The sequence below is a fragment of the Pangasianodon hypophthalmus genome, chromosome 24, assembly GCF_027358585.1.
Source record: "Pangasianodon hypophthalmus isolate fPanHyp1 chromosome 24, fPanHyp1.pri, whole genome shotgun sequence".
In the NCBI taxonomy this organism is placed as follows: Eukaryota; Metazoa; Chordata; class Actinopteri; order Siluriformes; family Pangasiidae; genus Pangasianodon; species Pangasianodon hypophthalmus.
The window spans coordinates 14567126-14593520 of NC_069733.1; the positions used below are offsets into that span (position 1 = coordinate 14567126).

Consider the following 26395-nt stretch of genomic DNA (forward strand, 5'->3'; position numbering starts at 1 on the left):
GCCCAGTGTTTCCAGGATAATTTCCGGATCCACTTCACCCCTGACCAGGAAAAACTGTTTACTAAGAATGAATGAATGAATGAATAAATAACTTTTCTATACCCAACAGCTAGCTAACTAGTTAACTGCTAGTATACTAGCTAGTATTTATCACAGACATGGAACACCCAGATTTCACTGAGTGATTTTAATCAATATTTTCACAATATTTAACAGTAGCCAAACCTGATAAAATATATATATATATATATATATATATATATATATATATATATATATATATATATATATCTTAATAACCATTATTTACTTCATCAGCAACATTACCTAACAAGATAATTAACCACTAGTCAAAATATATTAGTATAAAACCTTCCAAAATATGCCATTATAACCATGATTTTTTTCTAGCCGACTTTAGCTAAGTTAGCTAGCTAGCTTAGCATGCAGGGTCTGTAGCTGAAATGTTCCTGGCAGCACTAATAATTTTTAAATAAATTTTTTTTAAAAGAGCAATATGTTCAGAAAAGTCCTTGTATGAAGTAAAGGGGCTTAAACTAATTATTTAAGTCTCATTTATTTCCTGTTAAATCAGCATTTCTCTGCTAGTCACGATAGCTCAAATATATAGATATCCATATATCTGGACAGGTTACCTAGTTAAAAAGTTAAATGATCCAGTCCAAGCTAATGACTCTGCAAAAAAATGCTAAAAAAAATGACTAACTCTAAACATGGGAACCTTCTTAAAAAGTTAATTAGGACATATAATTAACTGCCTGGCTTTATATACATCTAGCTTCCACTATAAAAGTAACAGTTTCATTGCATTTTTGAGGGATGAGCTTTCTAAGTAAAATAACTGCAAAAATAGTTCTTTGTAAGGATGATAAAAGCTTTTATTTCAGTTAATAGAATAATTCCAACAGAAATATCCATTTTTTCGCTGGATATTCATCCACAGGCTGATGCAGTCACTGTTTTCTGTATTACGAACCCACTGGGGATGTGACATGCTCATGAAACAAATTATGCAAGATTATCTGTGTGGAATGTCTTTCTGTCAAGCATAATTTATTTTATTTTTTTATTTTTTTTTGCACCTAGTTATGCCATTATAGTTTCCTTCTCACCAGACTTCCTGATAACATTGTCAGCCAACCAGGCACAGCACATGACGGAAATTAATGCAGTGATGAATGATTCAGTTAGATGCTAACCATTAATACTGATCCTGTATGAGTTTGAAATCAGTGGGATTGTATTGGAAGTATTCATTCATCTGTGAATTCTAAGTGCAGAGCTATGCTTAAAATGAGATAGGCTTAACCAAAGATTTAGAAGTAACTTCTTTCCCATAAGTGAAACTGCAACTGTCTAGCATTGCAACAACTCTTTATAGGTGTTATAGTATTACAAGTGATAACTGGAACTAACTTGTTTGGTGGATGTCCCACAAACTATAAATGGATACAACATACAACATGTCATTCTTTAATAAATAAAAAATTGTTAGCATTAGCACGTTGCTGTGGTGTAAGTGGAATAATACCGTCACTGATTATTTCCTATAACAGCATACCCCTTAGCTTTTTACTCCTTATACAGTCAATATCAAACACACCTATGACGGTGGGCTGACTGCCCCCGCACAAAAACCTCCACACACTCCTTGTGCGACTGCCACCTGGGTGCTGAAGGGACAGCGTCCCTTCAGCACCTCGAATAAGTACAAGACATGCAGGAACGGATCAACCAAGTGGGCCCCTTGAAAAACAACATATGGAGGAAGCCCAGGTGGAACAATGACAAATCTACAACTGGTCAGCCCAGCCCTGAGAGTTCCAGCTGGGTGACCGAGTGTTCCTCCTGCTCCCAAGCACCAACTGCAAGTTCCTGGCCTGCTGGCAAGACCCTTACACAATCCTCGAGCCCTATGCAGCCCAGTAAGCATCCAGGTACCCAGGTTTATCATATTAACCTGTTAAAAATGTGGATTGAGCCGGCCCCAGTGCTGTCTGCCTTTGTCAGTCTGTCTGCAGAGTCCCCAGAGTGTGCCTTGGTCCAGAAGGGAGAAGAACTGACCCCCTCACAGTAGCAAGAGCTAACAGAGCTAATGGACTAGTTTGCCAACATCTTCTCCACGGTCCCAGGGATGACGCATCCGGTCCAGCATGAGATAAAAACACCGCCAGGAGTTGACAGAGCATGACAGCAGCCTTACCGCATCCCTGAACCCCTCCGTCTCGTTATCAGTAACGTCTCGCTTAGGGACGGCATCATTGAGGAGTCTGCCCGCCCCTTGTCCAGCCCCATCAAGGTGGTCCCAAAGCCCTTCAGAAGCCTAAGACTGTGTAATGACTTCTGGAAGCTGAACCAGGTGTCAGACTTCAACAGCTACCCCCCTCCCCCTCGTGGATGACCTGGTGGAGCAATTGGGGAGACCTCGGTTCATCTCCACCTTAGACCTCACCAAATGCTACTGGCAACTGTGACAGCGGGCTGACTGCCCCCGCACAAAAAACTCTACACACTCCTCGCGTGACTACCGCCCAGGTCCTGAAGGGACAGGGCCACTTCAGCACCTCTGTTGTTGTGGACAGTACGGGAGCACATGGCCACGGGACAGGGCACCAGAACCCCACACAGCTGAAGGAACCCCCAGGGTCTCGCCTCGACACCGCTCACCCCCGCTTGCCACGCCTCTGCTTCACACTGCTACCCCCATCCAGCACTTCTCACACCCCCACTCCACTAAACTAAATAAAAGAGCACTTCTTTTTTGCACTCCTGCCTCCTCTGCGTCTGTGTTCAGCCTGCTACAGTCTCGAGTTGCTACAATACCACGATAGCATAGTTGTTCTTTTCTGCTCTTACCAGGCTAACAAACTGGTTGGAACAGTTCAAAGCTCAACATCTACATTTTTTCGTTCCATCAGCAATAATGATGTAAAGCATTTCCTCTTTCGCTACCTCATGCTTTTTAACTTATTCATACAAGCATTGAAAGCAGCCTGTATTGGCTCAACAAACCAATCACAGGATTCAAAACACTTCACTTTACACACTTACAACTCACACTTTACAACACACTTACAACACACAACACACTTTACAACCCAAATCTCTGTCCAAGCAGAACACAGCAAGTGAAATTTTAATTGCGAAAGAACGAAAGGATTTCACAGCCATCCTCTCTCGACATACAGGTATGTCTCTGTTTCATTCACAAGCTAAAGATTCTAGAAATGTATTTCCAACTAGAAGTTTTAGTATTTTAGAAAGATTTAACTGACAATATTTACAAATATTTTGGACAAATTTATTCAGTTTAGAAAATTGGTGAATGAGTTTTTGTGTGTATGAACATGCCTGTATTCATTTAACACTTCATTAGATGATAATTTTCTCTTCTGTGTTGCATATTGTATGTGTACATGTCATTACAAGAGGCAAAAATCATTTTCCTTTTTTAAGCATTCAGTAATAATACATCTTTCATTAATGAAGTGTTAATGAGTTACATTATATGGTTAGAAGTTGTCACAAAGTAGCTTACATGATTGTCTTTTCACCCTCAGATCATACAAACAGCAACTTTACCAAAATGGATTTCCTATTAGGTTTTGCTATAGGCTTAGAGTTAAGCCTGGACCGCCGTGGCCGAGAAGCTTATATCATGTATCATGGCACAACCCTTCGAAATGCACTCAGTATCATACGTAATGGTTTTATCTGTTCAACTAAAGGCATGCTGGGACCTGGCGTCTATGTGACCCGGAGTTTTCAGAAAGCTGCCGCCTACCCAAAACCTCTCCCACTGGGTGAAGAACAAGCAATTCTGCGACTCAGAGTGCAAGTAGGTAAAGTGATACGGATTGACAGTCAGCACCATCCACTCAAAAAGACATGGCACCAAAACGGATATGACACCGCTTGGGTTCCTCCTAACTGTGGAATGGTACCTACTGGACTGGAGGAGAATTGTGTGTGGGATCCTAGGAGGATTGACGTTCTAGAAGTATTGAACAGTGATGGCACAACCAAGAACTTATCTAATTTTGGGCTCATGCCTGATCCCTTTGGGTACCCATGTCCACTACCTGTACCTCCAATGCTAGGTTACCCATGTCTACCACCTGGACATCCCATGCTAGGTTTCCCATGTCCACCACCTGGACCTCCCATGCTAGGTTTCCCATGTCCAGCACCTGGACCTCCCATGCTAGGTTTCCCATGTCCAGCACCTGGACCTCCCATGCTAGGTTTCCCATGTCCAGCACCTGGATTTCCTTCACCCGCCTTTGGGTTTCCATGTCCAGGTCCTGTGCCTCCTCCATTTTGGTTTCCATAGCCAAGTGTATTGAGTAACCCATGTTTGGGTTATGTTACATATGTTTCCAACCCCATATCTCTTTTGTACTACCCTTTGTAGGTGCTATGCCACTCCATTTTGGTTTCCAAAGCCAAGTGTTTGGGGAGAGACTGTGGGTTATATAACACATAACTGTTACATGGACTCTGAAAACAGAGGTTTGCTTTTAATAAATGAAAGAGGTTCTCTGAATGGTATCAGGTTTGACTAGATTAATACTATATGAACTGTATACCACTCCATGGACTGTATTACATATCTGCCTATTATTCTGCTTGCTTATGTATTTGGGAATCAACTTGTGATTAAATTGGGATTGTGCTAAAGGAGTTCTTTCTGGCAGAGGCTATTTTCTGTAAAACTTTTTCTAAGATTATGTGTGGACTATGGTTAGACCTGCCTTTACAATAAATGAAATTAAAACCATACCTAAGCCTCTCCAATTTTTCTAAAATTCGTATTTTGATTATTCAGCTTAAAATTAAAAAAGATCAAAAAGATCAGTGATGCTGTAGTTGTAGATCTATAAACAAAAATCTTTTTCTGAACATCAAAGGTTTTTAAGGCTTTATTACTCCTTCTTTTTCTGATCTTCTCTAAGAGCCGGTATGTTTTGAAAGCGTATCTAACATACCTTCAGTACTAAAAGAATGTTACCATAAAACTGAAACAGAAAGAATGGGTAGTAGTAAGACAAGCCAGTTAGTCTTGCTGTGTCATCTTGAAGACATTTTGCCACCTCCCCAACACATTTCACAATTTTACTACCAGGAATGAATGAAAAACTCAGGTGACATGCCCCATCATTCCAAGGAATAGGGTGGTCACAGCAAACTGACCATTATATTTATGTATATAATGCAACAAACAAGGACAGAAAAAGAGACCTTTAAAAAAAGCATTAAATTTTACCATTAGGTACTTAAGTGTTAAGTAAAGAGGAATATATACTGTATAGGCCATTAAGAATAAATGAATGAATAAATAAATAAAAAGAACAGTCACAGAGAAATTTGGGTAGACTAGTATGTAGTCCAGCTAACTAACCTCCAGAGGATCTGAGAACACAAGGACAGTAAGGACGCAGACATTTGGTGATGTACGAGGGCTGAGACCATGAAAACCATAGTTTTATCAGTGTTTCATTCTAGAAAGTTGTCATTCAATAATTTAATTTAGATCTGAGGTTCAGGTTTCTTATATAGACATTTAAGACATCGACCAGTAGACCTCAAAGATAAACCATAGAGAAGAGTGGGAGGCTGGAACATTATCATGTAACAACATGAGAAACATCAGCATGCAAGAACTTAGAGAAAGATGAAGCCTGAACAGAAACTGAAAATAACTAAGGATTTACAAAATTAGTATCACAATCGAGTAGCACATCGAGTTTTTCCAGTAGATTGTAAGCAAGATTACTGACGTTACATTTTATTAGATCACAAAAGCTAATAGGCAGAACCGCTCAAAACACCCAGGCAAAAACTGGGTGAAGAACAAGCAATTCTTCAGCTTGGTTAGCATATAGGTAAAGTAATGGAGATTAACTAGCAGGGTCATTTATTCCAAAAGTGCTGGCACAAGGCAGGAATCTACATTGCTTGGGTTCCTCCCACAATTTGGTTTTATGAAATAAAAAGCAAGGAGTCACAAAGAAAGTGAGAAGACAACACTCTACAATAAAGGGATGAGCCATTAGCTTCTCTCTCCTGCCCAGCCCATCAAACTTTTAGGTAAATCGCACTGCTTATTTGTTTTATTGGCTCACTGTGCCATTTTAGTATTCAGCCAAATACCTCTTACCGTAACACAAGTGACTACTGCCTCAGTAGACTGCTGGAGGCAGAATACTTCTGCCTTCTATTGCACATACATACACACACCCACACACACTTTGTTTTCCTGACTCCTTAATAATTTCAGCTATTCGTCAAAACACACTATATTAGAAAACTGTCAACTGATGATGGGCTATTGAGCCGCTGCTACCTCAACACCCAAACCAATGCACATCGATTTATAGAAATTCATTTTGCATTTTCCAAAGCTGCATAATATAAGAGGCTGTCCTAATTCTTAGGCAAGATGGAAGGAGAGATTAAATTTCATGTCAAACATTGGCATCAAGAAACTCTGGCTCTCAGCTCTGATATCTATCATCCTTCTTCAAAGCCTCTGTGAAAATGGAGAAAATATCCATCTGAAAAGTTGGATACCCCCACCTGCCCACCCCCAATTCTCTGTCCAATCAAAACACAAGTTTCATGGACCTGCTCCTTCTTACACAGGTATGTTGTTTCGCAACCCAAAAATTCCAGAAATGTAGTATCTGAATACATAATACAGAAACATATGTTTAATAATTGACAGTATTTGCTTCATTAGGTTTTTTTTTGTACTTAGTCTATATTTATTTAACATGTCAGATTATATGGAGGCATTTTAGACATCTTATATTATTATACTGTCAGTAAGTGAAATTATATAGTAAATAGTCATCACCTAAGAATTTATTTGCCTTCATTGTACCTATCAAATCTGGTAGATCATTTACTCATAAGTTTAGACATTAATAGCTGGTGGACTTACATCAAGTATCATGGCACAACTTTTCAAAATGCTCCTGATATCAGAAACAATGGTTTCAATCCCTCATATGATGTTTACCTCCCATGTTTGGAGGCTTATCATCACCACTAGTACCTCCCATGTTTGAAGGTCTATCCTCACCACTTGTACCTTCCATTTTGGAGGCCTATACAACTACATCCTTCCTCCCAATTTTGGGTTATTCAGATGCCCTTCACCTATACCTACTCCAAGCCCATATAGCTCCTCTACGAAATACCACATGCACATGCTATCCAACCTTCATTCTTGGCTGTATTGCCACTTGTACTGAGTACTTCTGAGAGCTGACATGTTGACACGGCACATCAACCATACCTGCTGAGAAAGATATAGTAACAATGGGTAATAGTGGGACAAGGAATCTTAGCTTACTGTATCATCCTAAGGACATTTTGCCAGTAATATGATGCTAAGTGGCATGAATATTCAAAATCCAAAAAACTAACCAACACATTGGGACCCAGAAAGCTCCTTCAATGATTGATGAATTGTCTTGTCTTACTATTTGACAATCAAATTAACTAGTAAATAAAAATCAATAATAATTTGATCCAGATACATCATGTCCCATGGTTCAACTTTCTTCCTTCCATGCATCCTTCTTTTCTCTTAAGATAAAAATCAAGTAATATGACCAGTCATCATAAACAAAACCTGACCAGAGAGAAAAACAAAATGAAGTATTTTCTACATGAAAATTTCTATATGGAGTATTTTTAACAGTAGGAACACTGAACAAAAAGGACCAGCATCCTTACAGTACATACCCTTAAAATGCTTTCAAGATCAAGTGTTCATTCGCTGTACATTTGTTTCTCTTTTGGGATCCTAAAAGCTTCTACCTAATCACAATGCTTTCATACAAGTGAAGAAAATGTGTTTTATTGAAACAAGGGATATGCAGACATCAGCTAAAGAAGAATACATATTATTGGGGTGTAGGCAAATAAAAATGCATTATTCAGAATGAACAGATAATATGTTCTAAACAGATACAAATACAAACAGGAGGTGTACTATACCTTTTTTATTGTTTATCATCAATGGATTTGATGGGATCTCCAAAAATAACTGAAATAGTAATGATCATTTTCTATCATTATTAAAATAACATCTTACCAAAAGTCATACTGGTACAGTATTAATTTGAAATGCCACATAAAGGATCCCATTTTGACTCGTGGCAGCACTGCATCCCAGCCTCACAGTAAATTCTGAAAGTGTGTCCAGCAAACTTTTTTGATTTTTCTAGAATGTAACAAAACCAAAGCTAAGGTAAATCTAATAAAACATTATTATATGGCTATTGTTGTCAACTATAATCAATAATTCATATTTAGCTCACTTACGCAGTCACATTGGATCTAGAAAACTAAACAGAAAGCTCCACAGGGTGGTTATGAACTCGAGAGATGTAGCTGAGGTTGAGGAACTGTAGAAGTTCAGGAGTTCAATAAAGTTATACACTATACTTTGATATTTGTTGTTATATTTTGTGAATGAAAATTCTTATTCTGGAAGCCCTAGGGTTTTTCTGTGTTTTTAAGCGCTTCCAGAAGCATAGTGGTAGGGTTTAATTAAGGAAAAAACTATATAATCATATACCACTGTGTCTTTCATAAAAGGGTCAGTAGGTTCTCTGACTATAAACCCAAATGTTTGCATCCCAGATACGTCTCACCCCTGTTTTACCCACCACATGCCATCAATTTTCATTCAATAACCATGGACTTATTGGAGGATTAAATCATCCCTTTATTAAAAAAGAAAGCAGCCAATTAAAATTGAATATCATATGTAAATCCATTTTAACCATAGGTAAGATCTCAAATATCTCAAATATATATAAAAATATATTTGTGAATTGTCCATTGTACATTCTCTTTCAAAATGTAAGTTAGTACCAAACATGGCTGTTTTCTCATTAGAATTTCTTGATTAAGTTAAGGTGCTGTGTGTGAAGATATATGAAATTATTCCTGAAAAAAAAACAGGAAATCAGCAGTATTTCTACCACGGCCACATATCAAAAAGTTAAATAAAACTAAACAAAGGCCATAGCTTCAATTAATGTTCACATCAATCATCAAAATGGGGGAAAACTGTGATCTAAGTGCCTTTGACCATGGCATGGTTGTTGCTGACAGATGGGCTAGTTTGATTATTTCAGAATAAACGGATGATCTCTTGGAATTTTTCTTGTACAACAGTCTCTAGAGTTTACAGAGAATGGTGCAAAAAGCAACCTTTTTGGGCCTTTTGGTCTTTTTCCAACCTTCGACTGTTCATTTACTGTAGCCTCAGTGTCCTGTTCTTGGCTGACAGGAGTGGAACCCAGTGTGGTCTTCTGCTGTTATGGCCCATCTGCCTCAAAGTTCAGAGTACTGCACATTCTGCATTGTGCTTTTCTGCTTACCATGGTTGTAAAGAGTGGTTATTTGAATTACTGTAGCCTTTCTGTCAGCTCGAACCAATCTGGTGATTCTCCTCTGGCCTTTCCCTATTTTTGTACATTTCTGTGTAAACTCTAGAGGCTGTTGTGTGAAAATCCCAGGAGATTAGCAGTTTCTGAAATACTCAAACTAAAATATCTGCCACCAGCAACCATACAGTAGATGGGCATATTTATGTTGTATGGGAAAAAATTGCTAAAGTGAAAGTGAAACCATTTCTTTATTGTTTTTCCAGAATCTGAACAGAATGTTGTAATACAGTAGGTATGTATGTGTAATATTTCGCATAGTTGTATGAGTAATTTTCTGGCATCATGTCTTCAGTGGAAGACCTGTCAAGATCCGATGGATTGTCCTGATAACAGGTCTATCTTCGTATGACCACTTTCTGTCTTAAAGTGCTGGCATTGTGTCAAAACAAGCTAAATCAGCTTGGGCTTATTGAACCACACCCAAGACCTTTGAAAATGTAGTTACTACTAGGCTGTCATTGTTCTGCTTTATACTAGCAAAGACTAAGCATAATACAAAGCACATTGATCCTGAAAATCACCATAAAATATCAGAAAAAGTCTGCATACATAACACAGCCTACACCTGTGTATATTGCTTTTACATAACAGTTCTATAAACAAGAAATTAATATCAAGTAAGTGATTTTTGGCTAGCCAGCTCATAATAATTTGTACATTCCCATTAAAGGTGCTTCCAGTGAAATTCGCGTCCCTTCTTACTTTTCATCTTCATCTGACGAACTTTCATATTTTAAGTCAAAAGTTAAATTCCTGAAAAGTATTGTTGCCCATGTCCTCTGATGATGTCACTAACACTACTGTAGCAATGTAGGAAGTGGAATTTTATGTAGCAAACACAGGCGAGTGGAGTGATACCAAAAGTGAAACGTCCCAGTGCGGTTATACTAAATATAAACACTCTTGGATTGCCGCTCGACCAATCAAATTAGTGGACCGCAACTAACTGTTATATAAAATTTTTACGTATGTCAGAGCAGTCCCTTTCTAATATACAATTCACTGCACATAGAGTAGGGTCGTGTCCTTACAAACTGTTCTAATGTCTTTGACAAGACTGATAATAAAGCAGCAATTCAGCACTGACTGAGGATTTTGGGTAATAAAACTAAAATCTTCAGTTGCATAACTACACATGAGACCCTGAGGAAATCATCTACAGCAGTATCTGGCAGAAAAAAGTATGCGGTAGATCCATGTTTGCATTATGAAAAGATAAAAAAATGTAATGATATAATATGTATTATCCATTTGGGCTCATGTACAGTATAAACTAATTAGCAATATTGCTACCTTTATTTGCATTTGCATAGGACTTTAAATTGCATCTTGCTTTCGGTTCATCATAAACTGCAGCATTGTGATGGCTATTCATGCTCAAAAGCTTAATCTAATTATCAATAAAGAGATGGAAGAGACAGTAAAAGGCTGACTGCTCGATAACAGCATCCTTGTTTTGGAATATTCCGTGTGTGTGTGTGTGTGTAGACAGTGTTTTGTGACAAGTACAATGGTATGGAGAACACATTTATAGCTATATGCTTTGAAAAAGAGATTCCTCAAGGGTTAAGTGTTCTAGGTTTCCAAAGGGATTTAACCTTAAAACCTTCTCTGAAGGGGAAACCCTGTTTATAAGGACATATATAATAGCTTTAAGTGTTCTCTCAGTGGGACAAACCAAAGAACCCTTAACTGTACTAAATAAAACCTTTGTTGTAAGACTGTGCCATTATAGCTAACTCCTGAAACACACACAAAAACCTTTAAAAAAAATACATATATATATATATATATATATATATAATAAAAATACCAGAAAGATTGCCAGAAAGCCTTGTTACGAGTGGTCAATTTGTCCAAACAGAGATTAGGGGTATAGTTAAACTTAAATACCTATTTTTACCTCAGGAAAGAAGCCTAGTTAGCTTAACTAGCAAGGTTCTTTCACCTCAAATGTTATAAAATGTTCAAAAACCAGAGGTTTTTGGTATAGCAATACTTAAAATCATGTTTTGAGCTCAGGGAAGAAGCCTAGTTAGCTTAGCTGGTAAGCTTACATCTCTCCAAATGTTATTAAATTTTCAAACAACAGAGAGTTTTGGGTAGAGATAAATATTTCACCTGTTTTACCTCAGGAAAGAAGCCTAGTTAGCTTAGCAGGCAAGGTGGTTTCTCCCTAAATGCTGTTAAATTTTCAAACAGATATGATGATTTAGATAAATCTAAATACATGTTTTTGCCTCAAGAAATAAGCCTACTTAGCTTAGCTCCCCAAATGTTAGCAAATTGGTCAGGAACTGTCCCCATTTCCTAAGTCAATCTAATCTCATTCTTGTGAGCAATATCATGTTTGACACTGACTCCACAGACATCAGATAGAAACATTAGATAGTTTTTAAATTTTTGAAAACAGTGATTGCTCCAAAAAGTGTATTGTTGTTACGGTGTTTAAAAGTTGCTTCCACATCAGACTGATAAAAATAGCATGTGGAAGTATGTACACACAGGGTGCAGATAGCCAATGAGATGGTACCTGGAAAGGTTGTGGCTAGATAAGATTTTTTTTTGTTTTGGGGCGAAGACTAGCCTCAAACCTACTGCTACCTACCTAACAATTTAGGCATCCAGATTAACATAAATACACATCAACAGGGGTGTAATAAGATACAATATGGTGATGTCTCAATATGATATATTTTCAATACAGCAAAAATAAGCATTGCCTGAATATGTGACTTAGGTGTCCATTTTCATCTGATTAAAACATTCAACATTATAAAAGTACAATTATTGAAACTTAATAATGATGCAGTGTTTGTGTGATCCATTCATTTACTATTCTCAGCAGCATATAATGAAACAACAGCAACAGAAGGGTGATGCATGACATGTTCATGGTATTATCGCCAGCGTATTGTACTCAGATTCGTACACTGTAATGTTTCCACCACTCACTGGAAGCCAGCATTTTAACTTACTGGGAAGCCAAAGCACTCCCTTACACCAGACCATAAAGATTTGGTGGAATATTCCAGTTCCTGCTTGTAGCTGACCATAGTCACTGCTCCTTTTCTTGAGATAAGAAAGTACGCTAGTGTATTGGCTTGTGAAAAACTGTGTGCTTTGGAGAAGTATGGGAATTTTCAAACCCCTATACCCTCTGTTTTTGAGATAAAAAGGAAGTGACTTTATTACACCTCACGTAATATGAGAGGTATTTTATGGCGAATAGTCTACTTTACTATGCAGTCTGTTGAATGTATTGTTTGATACACAATGAGAGCATTAAATCAAACAATATGATACATAGGATATGATGTGATACAATGCACCGGATTGCTACACCCATACACATTAAGTTTCAGGTTTCAAATCAATTAGCAAATCTAATTGACCAAATATATAAATTAGCTGAAAAGGGCAGATTTCCAAGCACCAGCATGTGCCTCAAGTCTATAAAATTAAGCCTTCCTCTCAACTCACATAATCTATTTGTTCTCCTCTTTGTTTATGACTGTGCACAACCCCCACTGCATTTAGCCATGTGCAGTTGCTCCTAAGCCATTAGGCACAGATTGCGAGCTGCTTACTGGAAAAACTCAAGATTTATTCACACACTCAGTAAACAATTCAAAACCTCATGATAATGTGATTTTGTGTCTGGTGGCCTTGCTTGAAGTTATGCAATAATATAATAATAGCTATCTTTTTATCAGGCCAAGATTAAATTAAAGCTAGAGAAAAATGCTGCGTGAAAAGGGCTGTTTGAAAAACAAGAAGCCTTTAATTACCGGCTAAACTCCAGCAATTTTTCTAGCACTGTAGCCAGCGCCTGATCACGCTACACATCATTAGCCTGGAATGTCAGGGACATTCTCATTAGGAAAACAGCTAAGTAGAAGCATTTATTTTTTAGCATTTATCGTTCAAAATTCTTCTCTGTACTGGTTGTGGAAAAATGATTTATATCAGCTATTTATATAGCTGATGTATATCCATTCAAATGAGGAGAATTCATCAGAGCTACAGTTGCTACTACCATCGCTGAGGAAAAAGTGTGACAGCAAAGTAATGATGTTACCTTCAACAAAACACAAACAAACAGAGCTTTGGGTGAATGCTAGTTTACTCAAAAAAACTTCAGCGGCAACAGTCACGGAATACGACTATTCAGGAGTACAACTGTGAAGCACGTGCATCAGCATGACTTCACGACAGTATTACTACAACAGATAATGAAGAACTGGTTAGCAACCAACATTTTCCCCCCTCCCACCAAGCTTAAGTATGAAACGTAGCTTCAAAGTCCTGAAAGTTTGCAGGACATGCCCTTGTCCTCACAAGGCGAGTTGTCATAGGGGCATCTTCGGATTGTGGGCTCTGACAGCATTCGGTTCTCACTTTCTATCCGGTGATTACATAAGGATCCAGATTTAGTGGCGGCAGAATGGGGTCCATAGGTCGGTTCAGGTTTTCCTCCATAACAGAAGGTGTGGGCACTCTTCGAAGACAACTAGCATGCCAGCGGGATCCATTAGTTAGCTCAAAAGTGACTGGCCCAAGCTGCCGTTTGACCCGGAGGGGCTCAGACAGGAAAGAGCTCAATTTATTGCTGCGATGTGGCCTGCGGGCTCTTACCCAATCCTGTACCCTTATGTTTGTGGGCCGAACATGATGCTTGCTGTCATATCTGGCTCTCATGTTGCGCTGATGTTGGGAATGGGTATTTGTCTGGCACCACAGCCTTGTTAGGCCCCCGAAGGTCAACGCAGAGACGTATGCCCCCAGACCATTTTTACACAATCACAAGATTTGAGACCCAAGGGGAAGCATCAATGGGCTCAATGAGGTCTGCAGCTAGCATGCCCTGTAACTCAGTGGTGACCTTGTCACACATGGCGAGAGGCACTCGTCGCAGTGGCTGGATTACAGGCGGTACATCTGGGTTAAGCAGGGGTTTGTGGGAAAAAACAGAGAGGCAGCCTAAACCACTGAATAGAACGGGAAACTGTGTCTGCCATGGAGAGTCCACCTGACGGATGGTTGCACCGCTGTTGTCATGCAGAGAAAAGTCAAGGCTAAGGAACAGGTCAAGACCCAGGATATTAGCGCCATGCTGAGTTACGTAGAATGGAAACTCTGGTAGACGTATTCGCCCATATTGTTCTAGCAGTTTTACTACTCCAGTCACTGCAATGCTGGCTTGGCCATAACCACAGAGCTTCAGAGGTGATGGTTGTAACTCAACATCAGAGAAAAATTTCTTGTAGGTGGCCACAGTAAGCAGTGACACTTTAGCTCCTGTGTCAAGAAGCAGCAGAATGCAACAGTCTTTCATCTGCACACCACATGTAGAGAAAGCGACTGAGTGAGGACCAACTGTATGAATTACTGCTGGTGAAGGCTGTAAACTGGACTTTGATCTGCACCACCTTGCAAAATGGTTGAGCTTACCACAATGTCTACACTTTTGGCCGATAGCTGGGCAGTCTGGGGACCTGTTGGCATGTCGAATGGAGCCACAGTTGCCACATCTCCGTCTTTGTTGACTTGACTGAGGCTGTGTTTGCTGGAGGATTGCACCTGTCGGCTGGAGCTCCTCATCCATGACTGTTTTTGCAGGTACAGAGGTGACATCAGTTTTAGCTGCATTAGTCTCTGCTATTTTAGCTGCACACTGTGTAGCTTCTTCGATTTGGAGTGCCAGAGTGAAAGCTTTATCCAAAGTAAGTTTATCATCTTTCATAAGCAGCCTCTCTCTGACCCGTGCGCTGTTTGTTTTTTCAATAAGTTGGTCTCTAATTAATTCGTCACAGAGAGCACCGAATTTCCATGGCTCAGCAAGGCTTTTTTAAATCAGCGACGAACTGACTGGCTGACTCACCCGATCGTTGGCAACTTTGTCTGAAATTTAAGCGTTTTAACAGTACGCTATGAGTCTTTTGAAAATGTCCTTTTAGTCGTGCAACAGCATCAGAGTACGTATTTGCAGCGCTGAGCGTCTGGAAGATCCGTAATCCCTCAGCGCCGAGACAATGGAGGAGAAGTGCGCGGCAACAGTCACAGAATACGGCACAACTGTGAAGCATGCGCATCAGCATGACTTCACGACAGTATTACTACAACAGTTAATAACAATGAAGAACTGATTAGCAACCACAACAAATGACACCTGCTTTAGATGCTGGCATCAGAAGAGACACTATATTCTGTGAAACTGTGGGTGCTTTTAGTCCACTAGAGTCCAAGTCTAAATCAGAGAGAATTTTATACTTTTGGATTGTTTATTATTTCTATCTGATTTGGTATAGCAGTGCTAAATTTACACAGACTAGAACAGATGTTACAGAGAGGCATGTGGGAAGGGGCGTGGCATAAAATTCTTCCATTCATAATCGACAATAAACAACCCTTTTACACATGCAGGTAAAAATCATGGAAATTAGCTAAACATCAAGAACACCACACAGTGATACAGCTCCAGGGTCATCAGTTCAATCTTGAGTCTGGGTATCCTCTGGGTTCATCGGTTTCCTCTCACGTCCCAAAAACATGCCAGTAGACGGATGGGCTACGCAGAATTGCCCGCAGGTGTGACTATATGCATAACTATACGCATTATTGCCCTGAAATACCTTGGTGTGTATCCCTACCTCACACCCAGTGTTTCCGCCACAGCCCTAACCAAGAAATAGCGCTTGCTGAAGTTGAAATAATAAACTGAATCCAGAATTTTTTTCATTAGCCCAGATATCCAAAATATTCCGTACTTTCGCTACAGTCCAGATCATTCCGCTGCCACTCATTTTGCATCCCACATGTCAGCCCACAGCTCACAATTCAAAAAAACACTACCTGCAACCCAAAATATACAGCATCCACTTCTCGTATTTGAGCTGAATCACACTTGGGTTCACTCAGAAACTGATCAAGTGACCGTGTTTTAGTCCATATTGAGAGAAACTGCCACGGAGGTGGTGTCGGTGAAGCAGCGCCACCTACGTTCAGGACTGTGTGTGGGTTGACACAGTCACGAACTGTTAATGTTAACATTTGCACCCTGTACTGCAGATAATGCAGGATACTGCAGGATGTCACCAAAGCTCTCAGATTATTCCCAAAGACATTTACTCAGAGTTCACCATCCTAATATTTTTTATAGGGTAGAGGATTGTGTTAAATTGGTGTGTTCACTTGTATTTGTAGCTTGTATTTGTAGCTTGGTTCTCTTGTTGCACTTTGTAAAAAAATTAGCCTATGTTGTACACCGTAGCCGTATCATCATCACATGTGCTGAGCTATATTAATAATAATACATTTTATTTCAGTATCAGTTTCTCAGTTACGCCAAGCACTTGATTGCTCAAAGCATTTAATGTCATCATTTTCCACACTACACCATTATTAATAACATCTATTCTATCCTCTATCCTTTATTTTTCAACACATGCTCTGTTTCCTTCTCATTTGGATAATAACATACAGTATCTATCATTTGGATAATAACTTCAGATTAGTACACTTTTCTTTTCTATCCCACATTTTCCAAGATTAATGGCAGGTACTTGTTTTAAAGAGGGTCTTGATGCTGTAGAAAACCTCCTGCCCTGAGAGGCTTGAACAGCACGTAGGTAATTTCAATAATCTGAATGGGCCATCAAGAAAATCAAGATAAGCACCTGTACAACAGTCTGAATAAAGATAACTTCCACTGTATATCTACTGAATATCTTTTGAACATACATTGCAAACTGTCCATAACCAGTGAACAAAAGATAATATTGGGATGTGTTTTGGTCATTATTTTAGAGGAGGACTAAGGCAATATGTCTTGTGCAAATGGCAACATACACTATATGGCCAAATGTTTGTGGACACCTGACCATCATACCCATATGTGAGTCCTCCCAAAGATACTGCCGCAAAGTTGGAAGTACAGAATTGTATAGAGTGAGAATTTCCTTTCACTGGAACTAAGAGGCCCAAACCTGTTCCAGCATGACAGTGTCCCTGTGCACAAAGCGAGCTCCATGAAGACATGGTTTGCCAAGGTTGGGGTGGAAGAACTCGAGTGTCCTGCACAGAGCCCTGACCTCAACCCCACTGAACACAAACTACACCCCAGGGCTCCTTGCCCGACATCAATGCCTGATCTCACTAATGCTCTTGTGGCTGAATGGCCACCAATGGCTGAATGGCCACCCACAGCCACACTCCAAAATCTAGTGGAAAGTCTTCCCAGAAGAGTGGAGGTTATTATACCGCAACCATAAAATGGAATTAAATCTGGAATGGGATGATCAACAAGAACATACGGATGTGATGGTCACTTGTCCTCATTTTTTTGGTCATATGGTGCACCTCTCACACTTATGTTCCAGAAACCAAAAGGAATAGCAATGTATTTGTTTCTGAGACAATACAGAATACTGTTGACTGGATGGAGGCCAAATGTGAGTCTCTTACTGAACACCAGGAGTGATCATCAGTGAGGCTGAGCGGCAGGGAATCCCATTTTACACGCCTGAGTGTAATGCAAAATTCTCCATCATTCAATTCCCACATCTCTTCACTCCATCTAATCCCTGAGCCATGAAATGCACACATATTCTCTCACACTCTCTCTCTTCTCATTTCCATTATACACACACTTCTTATCTCACACCCAAGCACAAACACTACTCCCCCTCTCTCTTTTACAAACTTGTTCTTGCTGTGGAGGACTCGGGATGATTATCAGCACACACATACTGTACGTATTGCTCTTCTCTCTCCCAAAAGTGACTTTACACGATTTCCAAATATCTCCAGCTCAACCAGTATGACATTATTATTCTGGTTGCAGAGAAAATGAAAAAATAGGAGAAGAAACCACACACACACACAAGTATTGACAAGTAAAGGGCCATTGTGGGAGGCACAAAAGTACTCTATAACCCTATAAATTGGAAAGGACAGAAGAGGAAGAACTGAGAGAGAGAGAGAACGACAGAGAGAAAGAAGGGATGGAGGAAGTGGGATCAGGAGATTGCTTTAGGAAGTGCAACTACTGCAAAATCTATTTAGTGGAGCAGAAGGAGAGGTGGAGTGGCCAGGAAGCCACATCCTTTTGATTAGGGCAGTCTCAAGCAGCGACGCACAAATGAGCTCTGTGATTTAACCCATTAAACTCTCAGGACATGTTGATGCATTCAGACCTCCCATCCTCTCTCATAACTACAAATGTTCTTATTAATTTCACCATAAATGGGCCGTATTGAGAGTTGGCAAAGTGCAAAAATTACATGGAGAAATATTCAGTAACGGATTATGCGGCCGCTAGAGTGATGATCATTCAGATCATTAAAATGACATGCATGTAATTTGTGACTCCAAAGTTGCCAGATTTTTCCTGAGTAGAAATGTCAGAGACAGGATTTTTCAATAGTGTCTAAACCCAAGCACTTGCCTTTAAACCTGAAAAAAATCAGATGATAGAAAATGTACACTGAAGAAGCAGATTGCATTTATTTTTTCACTTGATCCAGCACATCCTGTTATTTAGCATTTTATTTCTTTGGCTGATAGTTAATGCAGACAACCTAATGTAGACAAAATATACCAAATCGATTTCATGAAAGCATGTGCTCTCCTATAAGGAAAATTTAATCAACATGTCCATCTGGTTAATGAAGAGTCCCCCCTCCCAGGTTCGTCCAAGTCACAGACACAGAGCGTGTCTCTTTTGGCTAGCGCATCCTAACACCACAAAACAGTGTTAAAAGAGGCAGCTAAAATCTCCAGCAGGCTCCCACAGATGGTGTGTAAAGCTCCAGCTCGTTTCCTAAGGCAGTAGGAGCAGCAGCAGAATACATCGTGCCACTTGCACTACGCCGCCTTCATCAACACAGCATGTTCTTTCACCGAGTTCTTGCAGGAACCTGTCCAAATCGCTCCATCTGAACTTGTCGTCTTAACGGATTTTAAATAAGAGAGCAAAAAAATCGCTGGCTGCTTTTATTCACTGCAACAGATCTGCACAGGTGTGGTTAATAGATTGTGCGGATTTATGGACAGAAGGCAACGTCCTTGACAATTCTGTTTGTAAATCTGAATGCGCGAAATTAGGCTAAAGATAAATGCACTCAAAATAACATTGGAAATCTTAGTTAAGGAGAGGAAAGGTAGACTATAGGTAGACTGACGGAATAGGAAAAGGTATGCAGATTGTATATCTCTCCATATGTTATATGAGTTCTGATATTTACAAGTTTTCTGGGAAATTTTTAGATAGATCTTTCTGGATATCTAAATACATAGTATATTTAAGCACTATGTGCTTGAATGGGCTTACGTTGTATGATTGTGGCACGATTTAGACATACTTACGTAAACGTTTTTCCTCATTTTCTCCCCAATTTGCTCACCTGCCAATTCCCACTCACCAGCCATCCTACAACAACTACTAGCTGGGAAAGGAGAAGGCTAACACGTGCTTCCTTCAAGACACATGAAGCCAGCCAACCTCACCTTTTCAAACTGCTGCTCATGCTGCGTCACAGGGCAGGGGAACACACTTGGAGGAAAGCGCTATCTGCCCTCTTCCGCATACATGAACTAATACATGCCCATGATTATCTAGGGTCGCTGTGATTGATAGGGGAGAGAGATTACTGTCGTCCCACCCCCATCCAGAGAGAACAGCCACTTTTTCTACCTTGGTTCCCAGCCAGGGATGACTGTGGCATCGTCCGGATTTGAACATACATCTTCTGAGAAATCATGAGGGAGCCTTGCCAACAATTTTTTAAATCATGGCTAAATCATGTGTGAATCGTACAGAGACTGAAATGTCAGAAAATGTACCTGAACATCTTGTAGTAGTGTCCCAATCGAAGGTACACCAGAAGCCTAATTAGCACCATCAGTTAGTCTTTGTTAACATTATCATGATGTGGTTGCTCAGTAACTATATTCACGTGCTGCAGGCATAGTGTTTGCTAATCTGATGTATGTAGCTGTTGCTGCTTTCATATGGTTTGGGAGTAATCTTACTTACCGTATGAGTTGATCATGAAATGTGTGCGCAAACTAAATCACAATGTGAGAGCTGTTTTTATTTTTAAATAGTTTGCCTTGAGAATAAAATGTGTTTAGAGTTTTGCGCCAACGGCTAATGCACAAGATGACTGAGCTCTGGTTTATTAGGAAAGCTGTGGCAGCATGCAAAAATTACATGTAAGCTGAAACTGTAACTCTCATACCTATCTTTCTGGCCTTGAGTCATCTTCTTTTGCCTCACTAACACACTCACCAAAAAAAAAAAAAAAAGAGTCTGCATTCAGATGAAATCTCAACTCTTATATGCACTACAGTCTCTTGAGACTAACAAATGTCTGGGCGTGTAATCTTCCAGAGAAGAACAAAAGCAGCTCATTAAGAGCAATCCATGGAAGAGAGGACACCCGCTGATATTCACCACAACATCAACCCCAGCATGGAGAATTACACTGGAGCTCCCCACCACCACTACCTCCACCTCCCTTCACTTCACCCATAACAGCCTCATCAAGGAGGAAAGAGAGAGAAACAGAAAGCAAACTGATCTTGTGGGAAGATCAAGTTGAATGAAAAGAAAAGTATGAATCCTAGCCCCGCTCCTGTCCTCAATCTTTATATCTTTTCATATAACTTGAGTCTTGCAATTTTATCTGAAGAAAGTGTTTGCAGAAAAACAAATACAGAGAGCAGAGAAAGAGATAATACACATAGAGAGAGAAGGGGAAAGTGCTGGTGGAAATGCAAAACCATAAGATAAGTGGTGTCATGAATCCGTTCACTCTGTTTTGGTTCAATACTGTATTGATCAGGGTGTGAGCACAGCGAGTCAGACCTATTCTCTTATTAGCAAACCTCTTACTGGAGCAGTATTAAAGCTCAGGGAATGACTAAATGAGCTGTGTGTTACCTCCTTATTTCACTGCATGGCTAATTACTTCATGAGCTGATTATAAATTTCAAACAAAACATCTTTTTAATTACCGTACTTAAGAATGTTTTGTTATATATCTTTCTTCATACCCCAGCACCAGTTGATTTCTCAAATCTGTTTGGTCAGAAGGAGTTGATTAATTTTCTATAACAGCAGCTCTGACAATAGTGCCAGCTGCAAATCATAGGCTCATATTAATACACTCATTCTAATACATTATCATGTTTAAAATAACTGACATCCGGACTAGAATGATGTGTGTATTTCTCGATATGGTGAAGGTTCTATGAAGAATGTTTATTTAGCATTTTTGGAAGGAGTCTCCACTGTCAGCGATTTGTAACAGGCAAAGCTGTTCGTTTTTCCGACACAGGAAAGTCTTCCGGATAGAAGACTTTGCACTACCGGTTTCTCAGTAACATGTCAAGCTGCTTTTTCTTATTAACTTCAAGGCTACAGGCTGGTTAGAGAATGACTGTTTATAGCTGCTATAACATAAGTGATAACAGAAACAAACTTGTTTCGTAGACGTCCCACAATGTTAAAGGTAACTGTAAACCAATAAAAAGTATCACATATCTTCTTTAATTAATAAAAAATTGTAAATTGCTGTGGTATATGAAGAATAAAACACTTTCTGTTATTGGAAAATAATCTTCAGGGTGGTAATGTTGGGGCGTCACACCACCCAGTCATTGATTATTTACTTATAACAGCATGCCATTTCATGATTCATTCCTTTCTTACTTCATTACATTTTCAAAAGCTACTTTAAATCAGATAGATTTGCCCACACACCATTATTACCTCCTGGAAGTATCATGCTTCCATTTGTAATTAGAACAGAAAAAAATATTTTGGCTCTCCAGTCAATAATTTTATTCATTTACGAAAATGTCGCTGCAAAGACAAACACTTAATGATTTGGTTAATGGGTTTCTGGTCTGAAATTTCTTTCAAAAATGATACTGATTCCAAACAGAAGAACAACACCAACACTATTGCGCATATCAACAAGCAGTCAACAGCACAATTTGTGCTGCAATGAGCCTGTCATTATCCCCTGTGGAGGAGGTGCCAGAAAGCAGGGCAGTGTTTAAAGCCACATGTATCCTCCCGCACAGTAATTGTTCAATAGTTATCAGGCCCCTGTCCACATTGCTAAATCACTAACTGTAGCATAGCCACTGATGACAGGAGTGGATGCATCCAGTAATGGACTGCAGCTCCTGCTCCAGTCATCACTTCATGCTGTGACAGTATGGGCTGAAAACAGGGCGAAGGCACGCTGCATGATGTCTGACACACTGACAGTCCCAATCTATTAACACGCAGTACAGATATCAATATCACAGTAAATTATGTCACAGCACATGTTTCTGAGAGTAATGTCGATACACAAAAACAACTCCAGCCTTAGTCACAAGTTTGTCCATTGGACTTTTTCCATACCATCTTTAATTTGCTAAATATGGTTATTATGTTAGCAAAATTAAGTATTATGGTACATACTGTGTATCATGACAAAGTTTTTTTTTTTTTTTTTGCCATATCATCCACTTAAGTATATCAATAAGGTGAAGACTGCATGCAGTTTCTTCACTCCTTTCATCTTTTGACTCATCGCCTCCCGCTGTACATCTTAAACCTTTTGCACTTAAGCTGTTGCTACCTAATATATTACACTGGCTTCTCCTTCTTGGTAAATAATAAAAAGAAAGACCCTTTTCTGTATTCTGCAGTTTGGTGCACACCCCTTTCCCTTTGCAGGAACAGCCGCTGCTCCCACTAAATCTGTTTATTGCTCTGAGGTGGCAGGATGATGTAACCCCTGGTGGATGGGCCGAATAAATCTGCCAGCCATTAGTGAAAGTGAGCCAGGACCCTCCCAAGTGGAGGCAGTAACCATACAGGGATGTGCTCTGACGCAAGACTAACCCGTCACTGCTCGCTCCCCCAGGACGACTCTGCATCCCCGGGTTGTGGCAGCTAACACTGGCTAACCTTGCTCTTTCCCAGTCTGCTCAAACAACCTGGCTCTGGACGTTATGCACATTATGACTCCATCCATAAGTGTGTACGCCCTCCTTCCTGCTCCAACAGAACACACTACAGGCTTGTATTTTTGATAAGTAAGAACTGTATTTTTCAGAGATGATGAACTGTTCCAACTGATACACTAGTTTCTCAACAAAATTCTTATCAATCATGATAAAGGCTCAGTTTGTAATTTCTAAAAGTGCTTTTACACCTACTATTATAACTTATTATTGACAGGTGAGCTGATACACATATAAAGACAATGCAGGTGGAGGGGTTCTGTGCATTTTGAGGTTTTCCTCAATGTTTGAAATGCAGTGTTGTGATTTAAAGATGCCATTTGTCATTTTTAAAAATGGTCCTAGACTTATAATAATATATAATTTCACAGACACAGTAGAAGAGATGTCGTTCCCAATATTGCCTTGCAACATCAGTTCCTATGGGGCGAGTTCCTTTGTTTCAGGCTTGTTTAACATTTCTGAACAGGAAATTAGCCCCACCCCAGATGGAACAGAGATATTCAGCTCCACCTCTTTTACTTTCATAGGGGATGTGGTCAGTTTTGGGGAAGGAGAAGTCTTGGCAACATTTTCAATTTTGCAATTCACCTTACAGCTAGCAGAGGGCTCTAGAGATTACACATCACTCCTTTAATGAGTAATCTCTTGATGCAAAAGTAAGCAGTGACAGGCTGCATGAGTGTTCTTTTAAAGTGCTGACACAATCATATTAGAATGGCACTGTGTCACTGTATCACTGAGCATAAAGTTAGGAAATCTGTAGACTCACCCCGTCAGCACAACGACGAAATCCATTACATTCCAGCCGTTACGGAGGTAGGAGCCTTTATGAAAAGCAAAGCCAAGTGCAATGATCTTAATCCCAGCCTCAAAGCAAAATATGCCAATGAAGTAGGGCTCTGTGTCATCCTGTGAGAAAGAAATGAAACATCAAGAGGGGAAATAGAATAATGGGAGAGTCAAGCGGAGATGAAACTAAGGGTCTCATACTATGACAATTTTTAATGAAAAATCAACAATATTCTCTGGGTTGCTAAACAGATAAACAATGCAATCTTATTTCCGAGAAATCAAACTTATCTCATTCATAAGCCTTTTATTAAAGTGTATAATAAATAGTGTTTTCATGAGCTAAACTGAACTAAAACTGTTACCAAAAAATTTTCTTTTTTATTCACATGCATATGTTGTTGATAAAATCAACTCTAAATTAGCAAGCGCAGCCGACACCCACAAAACTCTATAAAGGAAACTATAACACTCTATAAAGCTCACAGAGCTGAAAATGAGAAAAATGAGGACTCAAAGGTGCAACTCCTAAGTGTGGCGTGAGCCATAAATCTTCCAATAATGCAGCTCATCCATTGCAGCGAGTCAGCTACCATAGACATACAGTAACTCCTCTTTCTTTTACAGGGTGCCATTTGTTATGGATTTGTTTTTGATTGCATTCTCAAGTCATTAATATGAAATGACTGAGTTTCACAAAATCTTTACTAAATGCATGTGTGAAATTGAACTATTAACTAGTTCAACCTGACAACATAATCTGTATACAAAATTGCAGTAACTCATCTCCAGCTCACATTTGTGAGTGTCCTTATGCATAAATTTACGAAAACCCAGCAGCTCTTGTAGGTTTTTCCAAACTAGATAGTCATGAATACCACACTTCTTGTGTAAATGTTCCTGTGAATGATTTCCAAATAAATTTATTTGCATACAGTTTGATAAATGAGGCCCAATGTCTCAGAACAGCAACAATGAAAAATGATCAATGCTGATATTTTCAGTAACAAATCTTTTATGATAAATAATATGCTAATCCATGCTTCAGTTGAATGATTCAAACCCGGAGCATTGAGCAACACAAAGTTTAACTGGATATCGTTCCTTATAATAAACCATCAGGCAGACGCTCGCCCAGCTGAACCGGTTTAGCATTTTGTGAAGGTAGCTGCAAGGCCCATTGACTGAATAAGTGACATCTTGTTTTCAGAAATGCCTTGCCTTTGGTGCCTGAGACCCCCTCCTGAGCAACACGGCTCTGAGCATTTACCCCTTTTAATGATGTGACATTATGGGAGCGTTTAAAAGGCAGGCTGAAGATGAGGTGTGGATTTAAATATGGGGGGTACGAAAGAGAGTTTGATCCTTGTCGATTTACAAAGCAGCACTGTGGAGAGCCTTGCAGCTACATGACACACACACACACACACACTCACATACACTCACATACACTCCATCCCTGCTGAGGTGATTCTCACAAGGGGGGATTTCAAAGGTCTTAACCGGGGCACAGACATGCACTGTTCAAGGAGACTTGGATTATCATTAAGCTTTTCTTTTTAGATGAATTAGGCGTTATTAATTTTTTATGGTGTGTCTGTTTGCACCCGATTAAAGTTAACACTGGCCCAGAAAGAATGGCTATTTGCACTGTTAAACACCAAAAAAAAAAAAAAAAAAAAAAGTACACATGCCTAACATATTAGCATGTTTTTTTTTTTTTTGTTTGTTTGTTTTTTTTTTAGCAAAACACTATTACCTCAACAGTAGTAGCTATTTGGCTACACAGGTTTGCTAATAATCCAGCTAATCTACACTGAAATTAGCCAGGTTCACTAGCAAATTAGCTAAGAATATTCTATTCTAGCTAATTATATTGTGTAAACCAGCAGTCACGTTTAATGTTGAACTATCTAACATTAGGACACATGTAGCCAAAGGTAAACACATAGATAAAGTCCTGAGCAAACTAGCTAACCTTAGGCTAACTATTATGTAATTAAAACCAGTTCAAGCTAACTTATATTGTGTAATTAAAACCAGTAGCTAATTGTCTAGCAAGTTAGCTAAAATTGTAG

At 39.4% G+C, this 26395-nt stretch overlaps 1 protein-coding gene across 5 annotated transcripts in view; it reads right to left on the reverse strand.

Moving 5' to 3' along the window:
• cacna1ba (calcium channel, voltage-dependent, N type, alpha 1B subunit, a) overlaps positions 1 to 26395 on the reverse strand; it is a 128547-nt gene that overhangs the window by 97840 nt on the left and 4312 nt on the right. For all 5 annotated transcript variants that reach the window (XM_026931027.3, XM_026931026.3, XM_053228796.1 and 2 more), the window contains exon 3: positions 24298 to 24437. In XM_026931027.3, the coding sequence (XP_026786828.2) occupies positions 24298 to 24437 (140 nt within the window). The remainder of the gene's footprint in view (positions 1 to 24297; positions 24438 to 26395) is intronic.